This window comes from Engystomops pustulosus, chromosome 4 (genome assembly GCF_040894005.1).
Source record: "Engystomops pustulosus chromosome 4, aEngPut4.maternal, whole genome shotgun sequence".
NCBI classification, from domain to species: Eukaryota; Metazoa; Chordata; class Amphibia; order Anura; family Leptodactylidae; genus Engystomops; species Engystomops pustulosus.
In genome coordinates this window covers 215,594,462-215,607,378 of record NC_092414.1, presented here as the reverse complement: position 1 = coordinate 215,607,378, position 12,917 = coordinate 215,594,462, and the positions used below count along the sequence as shown (strand labels likewise).

The following is a 12,917-nucleotide window of genomic DNA, read 5'->3' as shown; positions in this document are numbered from 1 at the left end:
CAATACCCAAGCCATACCCTTGTACCAAGAGGTCAGTGTCTCCAGTTCTCCTAAATGTCAGGATTGGGAACAAAAAATATTTTGTAGCCTGGTGGATCACATATGCTATTCAGATATACCAACCACAGTTGCGTCAGATAACCGAAGATGTGGTGAAAATTTTTTGTAATCACGGACACAACTTTTTCTTCTAAAAACAGTTTTTAATTGAGCTTTCGCATAATACGTTTCCCAAGGAGGTGTTTTCTAGAGTTTACATGAGGATGGAACAAAATAATGTAACATTTAGGAAAGAACAAACAACATATAATGGCCCATGTTGATGACATGATAGCAAAGATCTCCATTGCCACAGTGTATTTACCACTTGTACTTAATGAAGCCGGGATATAGGACACCCATACGGTGAGGAACGCTAACATGCTGAAAGTTATGAACTTGGCCTCATTGAAACTATCTGGAAGTTGTCTTGCTAGGAAGGCAACAAGACAACTAATTAGCCCCAAGAAACAAAGATATCCTAAAGTAAACCAAAATACCAAGGATGAACCTTCATTACATTCAATAACAATGACTCCAGTCTTGGCTTTTGTATTAAATTCTGGAAATGGAGGAGAAATGAGAAGCCATATTGTACAGATGATAAACTGTATAATGGAGCCCATGGAAATGACCAGGTAAGATGCCTGAGGACTGGCCCATCTACGTAAATCACTGTTGGGTTTAGTAGCTCTAAAGGCAATCATAACTAGAATAGTTTTAGCCAAAATGCATGAGACACATAATGCAAAAACCATCGCGAAGGCTACTTGACGTAGGAGGCACTTCTGAACTTGTGGATATCCGATGAACCCTAAGGAGCTCAGAAAACAGAGGGACAGACAGATGAGAAGAAGGCAACTGATAGAGTAATTGTTGGCACGGACAATGGGGGTGGTCTTATGGCAAATCAGTAGCCCTAAAATAGCGATAGGGACAAAGGATGAGGTAACACTGGTGGAAGCCAAGGTGATGCCCAAAGTCTCTTCATACGAGAGGAATTCAATTGGTTTTAGTAGACATTGGTCCTTCTCTTCACTTGGCCATCGATTCCATGGACATTTACAACAGAAAGTTGCATCTGGAAATAGATTTATGAACATATATTATTTATTTTTTTAAATGAATTTACTTTTAATCCTAAAAGTTCAGAACAAACCTACCAGTTTCATTAGAAATCTCTCCCTGGGAGCAGGCAACGCACTTGTTGCAACAGCTTGGCTCTCCCGGAACTGAAGCTTTTCGGAAACCTGGCGGACAACTTTCATTGCATAACGAGATTGGAACCTAAAAATGAATTAGACTTATAATGAATATGTAATGTTACATATCTGACATATAGGTTTTATTGCATTTTAATGCATTTTAAAAAAATTCTAAACTTCTGTACAAGAAAAAAAATTAGTTTTGCCACAACACGATGGCACATTTGGAAAAGCATCCAAACCAAAGCCCAACCCCTGGGACTACACAGAGGATTCTGTCAGGGTGCAAGGGTAAGTAATAACACACAATTATATTGTAATGCAAGAGAAAGCAGAATATGTGCAATGTGTGATGGGCTTCTGTAACCTGTCTTTAGTGAAAATGAGGTCCCTGGTGACAGGTTCCCTTTAATGCTATCCAAGAATGGGCAACACAGCGGCTCAGTGGTTAGCACTACAGCCTTGCAGTGCTGGGGTACTGGGTTCAAATCCCATACTGGGTTTCCTCCTGTTTCCTCCCACACTCAAAATACTGGTAGGTTGATTAGATTGTGAGCCCCATGGGGACAGGGACCAATTTGGCAAAGCTCTGTGCAGCGCTCCGTAATCTGTGTGTGCTATATAAATAAAGGATTATTATTATATTTTTGCGAGTTGTGACTTTTTTATTGCTACCATTTTGGGCACTGTACAGCCTTATGATAACTTTTTTTTTTAATCACTTTTTTTGATCACTTTTTTTTATCCCATTTTTTATATGTTGCAAAATGGTGAAAAACATTTGGCAATATCTAGCATGTTCATGATTTTTACTGTTTATTTTTATATTAATTCTAGGAAAAGAGGGAGTGACTTTAATTTTCAGTTTTTTTAATTTTTATTTTATTTTCCTTTTTTTTCCTTTTTTTTTTACTGTTTTTCAGACCCTCTTGGGTACTTTAATCCTTGGTTGTCTGATTGATGCTACCATATACTCCCATACTACAGTATAGCAGTATATGGGTATTTTACTACTCATTTATAACAAATGGCCGGAAATCATACAGCCACAGGTCTTACAATGGTGTTCATGGAAACAGATGATTGTTCCCTAATGACGTCACAGGGCTCAACGATCTAAGCCAATATGGCAGCTTTACCGGCGGTGATCGAAGAGCTAACACCTGCAAGCACCGATGGGTGGTTTCCTCAATATGCACCAAACACCCAACTTGTATGGAGAGCCCTCTCAATGCACCCACAGCCGTCATGTGACCTACTATTACGTCACATGTCGGTAAGGGGTTAAAAATTCCTTTACTCAGTATAGGCCATCATTTATCTCTGGTGGTGGTTGACATCCACCACCAACACCAACAAAATATCTGGCTTGTGTTGCTGTAACACCTTCACTATGGCCGCGGCTCCCAAACAAAGTGGGCAGGAGTCATGGGAGAAGTTAGAGCTCCCATCCGCTAAAAGGACATAGTGCTTGGGGGAACTGTAAAAATAATAAACCTCTTATAGTCACCTCTCTCCATACTTCCATTCAGTCACTGCATGGTCCGTCATTGCTGGTGGTGCTGTCCCGACCACAGCTGGACACCAGCAGGAGAGGGGCAAATTTTGAAATTCGCCATGTCGGCTAAATGATCTAGAAACTGCCCTGTCGCTAATAATAATTTTCCTTTCTAGGCCCAAGTACTTTATTAACACTACGGCATCTCTGTGATGTCCTTTATGCTGTTGCTGTGTGTGAGTGTGAATTAGGGAGCAGAATATCCTGTTTTATCCATGAATTGTCTACAAGAACATAAGGAGAACACCTACCGTCTGACCCTAGACAATAGCCTCTCACACAGCCAATCCAGTTCCCTACGCTGTACTTAGGAGACCTAACCAGGTCGAAATAGACTCTGTCTACAGTTGGGAGTCTGTTCCTTCTGGAATAGATAGACTGGTTTGGCTTAATCCCACACCATGCTTTTAGACTTCTTGTAGGTCATACTTGGTTTTAAGGGGGCTGCCTTACAAGGTAGCTAAAGACGGCATTGTTTTCCGTTTAACACCTTGGAAAACATATTTGCATACTTCCCAGAATTCCCTAGTGGAGCATCTATGGCTTTAAGTCTCCACACGCCTTTACGGTGGCCTTAATTGGCAATATCTCCATAAGGAGAACACCTACCGTCTGACTCCAACCACTCACTAATAGAAAACTGATGAGAATCCGTAGACGACAGATACTTTTGCAAATGTTAGAACCTTATTAGAACAATAAAATGTAATAAAAATTGTGCACAATTTTCTTTTCTTACCTTCTCACTTCCCAACGGCCATTGGATAGAGCTTGTGTTAATAGTCAGGGCTGCTCCATCCGGTGCTGTGCTGTTATATGTCCCCACTGTGATCTGTGCCATTAAACCATCTGGGTCCACCTGCCAGTTGACAATATCGTAAATGGGAGGGGGATCTCCATTCTCATCAAAAAACAAGTCTCTTCCACTGCTGAGCTTCACCCGAACCTTCTTCATGTAATGGAGAACCTGGTATGATCATGATGTGGATTATTAAATCTATTAATTAAAAATCCACAACTTTTTATCTTTAGATATTTCAAAAAATAAATTGGTAGGTGTTGGTGTGGCATCAGCTAAAGGAGTAAATATGGGTGGATACCTATTGGGGGGACACCACCCACCCTCAGATTTACTGTTTTTGAAGAAAACACCTGTGTTTTATAAGAAGACCTGTAGTAGATTTCAGAAATAAATTTTTTTGTTTAAAAAAAAATGTAAATAATTGTGAATAATCCTCAGTTTAAAGATATTTTTTATGCAGCATATGTTTACTTTGGAATGAGCCGTTAATGGTGTAACTGAGAGCATGCACTCAACAAGAAGCCTTAAAGGATCAAGGATGGTAAACCAAGCACACTTACATGCAGGTGTGTGCCCCCTCTGGCAGGATCTGTTTTTCTTTTTGCTTTTTATGCCCTTGTTTTTACTAAAAAAGGTTTTAAATATTATGCAAAGAAGCATCAGGGGCTCCAGGCTTCATTAACAGTTATGCGACTTGGAGCACCTCAGACTCATTTGCATAAATCTGAAAGCCTTTTTTTGTAAAAACAAAGGCATAAAAAACTAAAAGGAAAGCAGGTTCTACCAGAGGTGCTTGGTTTACAATCGTTGATCCTGATAAGTAGATTTCCTTTAAAGGGGTTAGGCCCACAAACAAAAGTTAGGCCCAATCCACGAGATAGGGCCTAAATTGCTGATCAGTTGGAGTCTCAGTGATAATCTCGTTGGAGCTGACGAAGATCGGTGAGCGCAGCGCTCGGCAATGTCTGTCAGCTCCAAAGAGATTAATGGAGCACAACAGTCATGCGCAGCCGTCTGCTCCATTAGTCTGACGGTGTGAGGAGGGGTCCGACAGAGGTACATGGGACCCCATCGGACCCCTAATTTTCGTGATCTGTGGGGTTCTTAGCACTGAAACCGCGCGTATATTATCTCCCGACAAGTTATCAGATGTGGAGAACAGTGAAGAATAGAATAAAAACAGTGAACACAGGATCATTTAAGTGAAAAACACAGTGAAGAATAGATTACAGATGTTCGGCACATCTGCTTACTTGTCGGGAGAGGAGATACGCTGTCCCGGGATCCGCTCCTCTTCTTCCACTGAAGTCTCCCCGATGTCTCCCTGCTGCCCGATGTCTCCCTGGTGCCCGATATCTTCCTGCTGCGCGCGATGTCTCCCTGCTGCGCGCGATGTCTCCCTGCTGCGCGCGATGTCTCCCTGCTGCGCGCGATGTCTTCCTGCTGCGCGCGATGTCTCCCTGCTGCGCGCGATGTCTTCCTGCTGCGTGCGATGTCTCCCTGCTGCGCCCGATGTGTCTCTGCTGCGCCCGATGTCTCCCTGGTGCGTGATGTCTCCCCGTTCCGCGTGTATCTTCCGACAAGTAAGCAGATGTGCCGAACATCTGTAATCTATTCTTCACTGTGTTCTTTACTGTGTTTTTCACTTAAATGATCCTGTGTTCACTGTTTTTATTCTATTCTTCATTGTTCTTCACTGTGTTTGTTTAATTAAATGCTCGATCTCGAGCAGGGGAAATACTCGTCCGAGCAACGAGCCGTTTCGAGTACCTTAATACTAGAACGAGCATCAAGCTCGGACGAGTATACTCGCTCATCTCTAATCCAGACATACGTAACCATTCCAGCCCAGGATTCTGTAAGCTGATCTAAGGCTCAGATCATATTACGTGATGTACATGGTTTTCTCAAGCTTGAAGTGTTGCGATTGCTATTTATTTTTCAACAAGAAGCCTCGGTTTGACAGAAGTTGGGTTGACACACTCCATTTCCAAGAAAACCCTGGCAGTAATGCATGACTTACCCCATGCAGGTTTCTCTCTGGCACTCCATTATCACCCCATGTGAATCTACCAAAGCATCTATGGGAAAGATCTATCATATGCCATGGCTCGTCGTGTGTTGGTGTAAAATGGAAGCCCCACCGGATACATCAAGTTACTTAGGCCTCCGGATGTATCCGGTGGGTGGCTACTCCAGCAGGCAAAACTATGCCGGTTGTGCACAAAAACCAAGCCAACATTCAGGGTGAACATACTTTGAATTGAGCACTTAGCCCCTTTTCTCTAAGTAGAGGCTTCTGAAGTTGAAACGTCTGACATCACAGAAGTTACATAATTTACAGAGAGGGGCTATAGTGCAGTATATTGCAGAGAGCTCAGGGACCAGCAGTGTGAGGACACAGCACCAATGCACTTGGAGCAGCTACATCATGTTATGGGGTCGAATCTGCTGACCCTAATCCCTTTAGTAGCTGTATCATGTGTGGATAAGTGATACATATAACCAACTATAATATCCATTTCTAACGGTTTATCAGATGTAGCTAATTTGGTAATTTCTTATTCTAAGAACAGATTTCTTACTTGCCATGGCTTAATGTCCAAAATGTCTGAACAGCTTCCATTTCGAAAAGGTCCTTCTCCGGGCCTACAGGAACTCAGGTCGTGCATCGCCTTTGCTATCACATATATAGCATTGTAAAGGTTATGTATAATCCCTACATTGGTTACGTTATTGAGGCTTATATGAAAGTGCTCCAGGTTTTCATCCATCGTACAGTTCCTTTTCGGGCCTTCACGATTGAAGGTCATATTGCTGTAGTCCAGAAATACACAACCAACAATGTCTTCCCAAAACATTCCATCCCAAATCTCTTGGGAAACTTTAGAGTAATTGAAATTCTCAATAAAGTCCAGTAATCCTGGAACGTGTTCTCTAGAGTACGTAAAGCCAATCGTTCCAGCAAGGACCTTGGAATATCTATCAACTAAAATCAAGTTAGATGTCGCCCAACCTTCGCTGGCCACCCAGAGTTTTCCTGTGATATTGTGACGTAGAAATTCCTCAAACATCAGGATAATGTCAACATCCGATGCAAAGATAATTATAGTCTTGGCTTTGGACTTTTTGATGGCCTGGATGATACGTGGAAAGTTTCGATCTGGACGGTTGTTCTGCACATACTCTAAAAATTCCACACAGGCTCCAGATCGGATGAATGCCTTTCTCACCCCCTGAATGCCCTGATATCCATAATCGTTGGAATCGGCGATCATCCCTACCAAAGTCCATTGGAAATGTAGCATCAGCTGGGCCAATCCTTTGGACTGGAAAGCATCACTCGGGGCAGTACGGAGAAAGAAAGGGAACTGAGTCCGATCACTTAGAAGGGAGCTGGTGGAAACATGGCTAATCTACAGTAAGAAGAAGAGACAACAATATTTAAAAAAAAAATCTATTGCTTTTTGGTGGTTGCTATATTTTTTTCTATGCATTTTTCAGAACTTTCCTGAGATTTTTTATACCCGTTTATGTTGGAAGCTGTAGTTGCTGATCTCATCCAGTGGATAGGTCAGCTTGATTTTCTGTCTCTGTCTCGCCTTTTTCAAGCTGATGTTCACACATAGACACATTTAGGGCAATATGTTTTGAAAGGCCAGCCACCTCATGCTAGTAGTGTAGATTTGTACCGTGGTAGCCATGGACAGCAGAAGAAGAGTGAAGAAATCAGACGATATCTATTTGAGGCTAACTGGGTATATTTGATGGTGAGCTTTCGAGAATACTAGTTCTCTTCATCAGACATGCAACATCATGTCTGACGAAGAGAACTAGTATTCTCGAAAGCTCCACCATCAAATACCCAGTTAGCCTCAAATAGGTATCACCTTATTTCTTCACTCTTCTTCAGCCACCTCATGCCACATACATCTGGACGGGAATGATACAAACTAATTTCTAATTTAATATATAATAAAGCATCGTAAATTGTGGACTCAACCTCCTAACAACAGACACAGTATTAAGTTAATTATTCCTAAGCAGACTATATAAAGTTGGATTTTATTGGGCCTTTAAGGCTGATAATTGTGTTGTCGGATCCATGATTGACCTCATCCATGAGTGACCATTCTCTTATCGATAAGCCCTAATTTACAGATCGATAACACAATTATATACTGGCAGGCAAGGTTCACACCTAGTTTTCTACATATACTCAGTGTATACACCGGGAAAAGGTACCTATTGAAATGCACTGCCAGACGTAGACGAGTGTTTCCATCTCCGCAAACTGTATCTTTCCATCTTGTGGCCTCCTGCTGTGTGACCATTACACTCAGCGTAGACCATGCAGCAGTACTGCATCTACCCTTGGTACATATAAGGACACTGACGTCCCTGGGGAAACTTGTTACCACATAGTTTGCATAAATAACTACCACCTTCTTTGTAGCAGGGGTAAGAGAACCTTAGAGCTGGGAGGGGGTTACTGGCTGCTGAACTGGGAGTCACTGTATATAGAATTATTGTGCACACTGTAAGAACAGCAACAAGGTTGAAGGAGACTACAATATCAGGACCAGAGCAGAAGTACACACAAGGCATGATGGGGCTTGTAGGAAACTGCAAAAGTGTGACTTCTCTGGATCCCTACACCCTTCTCTGCTCAAGTTCAACTAGAGAAAGTTTAGTATGTGTGAAATAAATTACATCTGCACAGTATAATTCACTCTTTACCCTTCACACTACACTAGGACCCTGTAAATAAGATGGCGGCTGATGGCTGGTCCAAGCAGCAACATCGTTGTTTAGTAAATTATTTATTAAATTATTTTATATTGTTCCCTTATAAAGAATGGCTGGACCATTATACAACCTCTTGTGTCACCCCCTCATCCTCATAGACTGTAAGCTCCTGTGTCACCCTCTCATCCTCATAGACTGTAAGCTCCTGTGTCACCCCCTCATCCTCATAGACTGTAAGTTCTTGTGTCATCCCCTCATCCTCATAGACTGTAAGCTCTTGTGTCACCCCCTCATCCTCATAGACTGTAAGCTCTTGTGAGCAGGGCCCTCACTCCTATTGTTCCATATGACTGTTTGTTCTTTGTAATGTAATATAGTTGTATATGTCCCCTATGATTTGTAAAGCGCTACGGAATTTGATGGCGCTATATAAATAAAGATTATTATTATTATTATTCACATAAACATTGCTTTATATTAACATTTCTTCATTTAGAAACAAATGAACAAAAAGTTATGTGTTCCCACCGGCAATTAAAGTCATTAGATAATTCTGATGGTTGTACAAAATTTTATTGATCACGGCTGCCCTTACCAATGTACAATATTGGCTACTGCTGTTGAAATTGTGGACATGCTCTTAAGGCCAAAATGTAAAATGATTTCAAAAACATTTCAACCTACTTGTGGATACCTGATAATGCTCAGTATATGAGCCATGAGTATGGAGAACGTTGATGTGCTGAAGCCAATGAAAGCGGCCAGGTTATTCCTCTTTTGGCACTGGTAGTTGGGTATAGCTTTATCCCGTCCTGTTATCATCCATAAAGCGCCTTCAAGTTCCTTCTGAAGAACTCGACAAGAGTCGTAAATCTGAAAGCCCAAAGTGATGTTGGGCAGAAAGTTGGGATTATCATTAATTTCCTTCATCGCATATCTTATGGTCTGTAGCTGCAGATATTTATCCAGCTGCAATCTATAAGAATTGGAAACAATGATTGGTTAGATTGCTCAAATACTCAGATAATTGCCCGACAGATCAGAGAATAAAGCTAAATGATCCAGTTCATAATCTCTTTGTAATGAAGTGAAACGACTGATTACCAAAACCCCTATTGTTGTGTAGCTTGCAGCCAAAGTTAAGCATATGGATTGACCCCATTGTATAGGAATGATTTGCATGTGGCCACCAGCTACAGGTTTCATCACGAAAAACCAAAGCAATAAATGACTTGAGTCTTGGCAACATGCCCCTCCTAAACCATTGATTGGCTAATCAGTTGCAGCTCCGATGTCCCATGACATGCCAGACAGGGCAAGTCAAGACTATGGTCAAACACTGGTCATCTCTAGCTCTGCCCATTCACCCATGGTACAGCATTGTTGATGCCAGTCAGTGACTTCAAATTAGAGATGAGTAAAGAATTCAAGATTTGATTTGCTGAAGCTTTGCTAAATATTTCAGGTCCCTTCTCCATCCTGTTGCTTCACATTTTTACTTTGGAGCTCATGATCAGGCTCTAAATTCAACCTTACATGAACAGGTCAATGTAGGAATTGAGGCTCATCAAATAAGATTATGGGACCCACATTTCATTAACCACTAGGATTTAGCCCCTAGTAGCCCCAAATTAATTTATTTTTGTATCCCTTTAACAGATTAGAGTCAGAGTCCAATGCAGGATCATTGGGTCTCTGGTGGTCCAGTTCAACCCTGGGGATGGCAGATGTACACTCCTTCATCCCAAAAGGTCTCTTTGCTGGATTTTATCCATTAAGTTATTTTACAATGGTAGTTATATTAACATGGGTTAATTTTAGGACTTTAAAGTGAACCTGTCACTAGGAATGTCATTTTTTGCTGGCAACTTGTTCCAATAGCCAATGTTATGCTGCTTTTAAAAATGTCTTTGTCAGCATTCTGAATTATTTCAGTAATTTGTATAAGTTTATTTTACATTAGCCGGCTCCCTGCCAGCAGCGTGTGGTAAGTCCTGGGGGAAGGGCAGCTGCCTTGTGTGTGCCTGTGTCAGTCTCCTCTCCTCTTCCCCCTCCCCACTTCCTGTCATGTGCATTGAGCAGGTAGGGGAGGGTTGGGTATGATGTGGAGTAGAGGAAGAATACACGGAGAAACACAGACGCATACAAGCGGTAGATGCAAGGGGATACAAAAATCCAGCAAAAATAAATTAATTTGGGGCTACTAGGGGCTAAATGCTAGTAGCTAATGAACAGTGGGTCCCATAATCTTATTTGGTGTACCCAATCAGGCTTAATTGCTACATTAACCTGCTCATGTAAGGTAGGATTTAGAGCCTGATCATGAGCCAGATGCTGGCATTTTTAAAATCTTCATGGCATAAGCTATCGGAAGCAGTCACCAGCTAAAAACCGCATTCCTGGTGACAGGTTCACTTTAAGGCATAGCCACATGATATCTTCAGAATTTCAGTGCTCTGCCTTGTATGACCAATGTCCAATCACTGGGGTTGGTAGGAAAGCACAAGTGAAATGTAGCCATGTCCCACTATTGGAATGGTCTTGAGGATTGTGGGTCAATATAAAAATTTAAGACCCAATCAATCGTATTTTAGGCTACAGGAACAAATCCGTAAATGTTTACCTTCTACAGATGGTGGGTCCCGGCTTCTCTCTGAAGGATATATTATTATTTAATTTGTCCACATGTAAAGTTAATACTGCGCCAATTACGATGTCTCCACCCCACAATATGCCGGTCTCATCCTGGGCATCTAGGGTACAGCTCTGTCCCGCAACTTGTACGGCCGAGATAAGGTAATACTGCATGAGCGACCATAGTGTCTTGTAGAAAAGCATCTCCAACCTGGTGGTGGAAGGATATGTAAAATATACAACAGGGTATAGTAAGTAAACAAAAGTAAAAATTCCAAAATGTATAATAGGTATCATAAATATTATATAAATTATCTAAAATATTATTATAAATATATTATAAATTAATAATTCTTGAAAGTACCGTATATATACTCGAGTATAAGCCGACCCGAGTATAAGCCGAGACCCCTAATTTTACCACAAAAAAAATGGGAAAACCTATTGACTCGAGTATAAGCCGAGGGTGTAGTATACAGCCAGCTAGCCCCCTGTAGTATACAGCCTTTCCCAAGTAGTATACAATCAGCCTGCCCCCATGAAGTATACAGCCTGCCCCCATGAAGTATACAGCCTGCCCCCATGAAGTATACAGCCTGCCCCCATGAAGTATACAGCCTGCCCCAAAAAGTATACAGCCTGCCCTCAGTATAATAAAAAAATAAACTTATAACTCACCCTCCGACGATACTCACCTTTGATTTGAAGTGGCGGCTCCCGGTCCTCGGCGGCGGCTCCTGGTCCTGGGCGGCGCCTCCCGGTCCTCGGCGGCAGCTCCCGATCCATTGTGGCGGCTTCTCTCTTCGATCTTCACATGCCGGCAGTCGCGTCCATGCGACTTGCCAGCGGGCGCACAGTGCGATGCGGCGGTGTCGCCGCTGATGACGTCATCAGCGGCGACACCGCTACATCATATTGTGCGCCCGCCGGCAAGTCGCATAGACGCGACTGCCGGCACGTGAAGATCGAAGAGAAAAGCCGCCGCAGAGGATCGGGAGCTGCCGCCGAGGACCAGGAGCCGCCGCCGAGGACCGGGAGCCGGAGGGTGAGTATTCATTTTTTTTTTTTATTAACTCATGGTTTTTTTTTTAATTAACTCGTGTATAAGCCGAGATTAGGTTTTTCAGCACATTTTTTGTGCTGAAAAACTCGGCTTATACACGAGTATATACGGTAAATCTGTCTCACAACATTAGAAAGTATAATAATAATAATAATAATAATAATAATTAAAAAAAAGTAATACATATATTGTGATAAAAATACAACTTTGTTCAATATGTTGGATTGTGTCTTATTTTACATTCCTAAGATTTATTTACCTGTGAGAATTAGGCATTTTATATCCTCTGTTATTTAAAAATATATCAAAATAGGTGTAAAATAAAATACGATTTTATTTTATGCTCCTTTTTTTTAAATGATTGTTTTAAAAAAAATATTTTATTTATTTTATATTTATTTTGATTAATTGATGTGGCATCGAGAGCATTGAACATACAATATTTTTCCTTACGATAAATAATATATCATTTAAAATTTTGTAAAATGTATGTAAAGATAAACATAAAAATAATAATAATAAAAATAATAATACTTGACATACCTCATTGTATTGAGGCTCCGGCCCATGCGCTGAGCAGGACAGTTATCGTGTTATATACATATATATATACACACATTAGAAGGACATTCTTGATCCCAAATGAACATGTAATAACTCTGAATTTCCTCCGTCGGGATGAGATAATTGTTCTTCTATATATAGAGCGCTGCTTGTGTCTCTAGGAGGGGATTACTGGTCCTCGGAGATCACATAATTGTGAACATAAGTGATTCACGTAATTGTCCTTTTTTAATCCTATTCAAGCCTAACATACATTTTATGTAGATAAGAGATAAATCAAAATTAGATCCTAAGCTGCAAATA

General features: G+C 41.3%; 1 protein-coding gene across 1 annotated transcript; it reads right to left on the bottom strand.

Moving 5' to 3' along the window:
• Nucleotides 1-203: 203 nt before the first annotated feature.
• Nucleotides 204-12,326, bottom strand: LOC140128584 (extracellular calcium-sensing receptor-like). Its single transcript, XM_072150283.1, has 8 exons — nucleotides 12,310-12,326; nucleotides 9,038-9,329; nucleotides 7,495-7,610; nucleotides 7,132-7,216; nucleotides 6,190-7,020; nucleotides 3,542-3,769; nucleotides 1,203-1,326; nucleotides 204-1,120 (listed from the first exon to the last, which is right to left on the bottom strand). The coding sequence occupies exons 1-8, from the start codon at nucleotides 12,324-12,326 to the stop codon at nucleotides 204-206; spliced, it is 2,610 nt and encodes an 869-aa protein (XP_072006384.1).
• Nucleotides 12,327-12,917: the final 591 nt, after the last annotated feature.

Excerpts from the sequence above, each read along its gene's own strand:
- LOC140128584 (XM_072150283.1), bottom strand. Across the intron at positions 7,611-9,037 it reads GCATTATCAGGTATCCACAA|GAGGTTGAGTCCACAATTTA; the intron begins GTAGGTTGAAAT and ends GTCTGTTGTTAG. Across the intron at positions 3,770-6,189 it reads TGGACATTAAGCCATGGCAA|GTTCTCCATTACATGAAGAA; the intron begins GTAAGAAATCTG and ends TGATCATACCAG.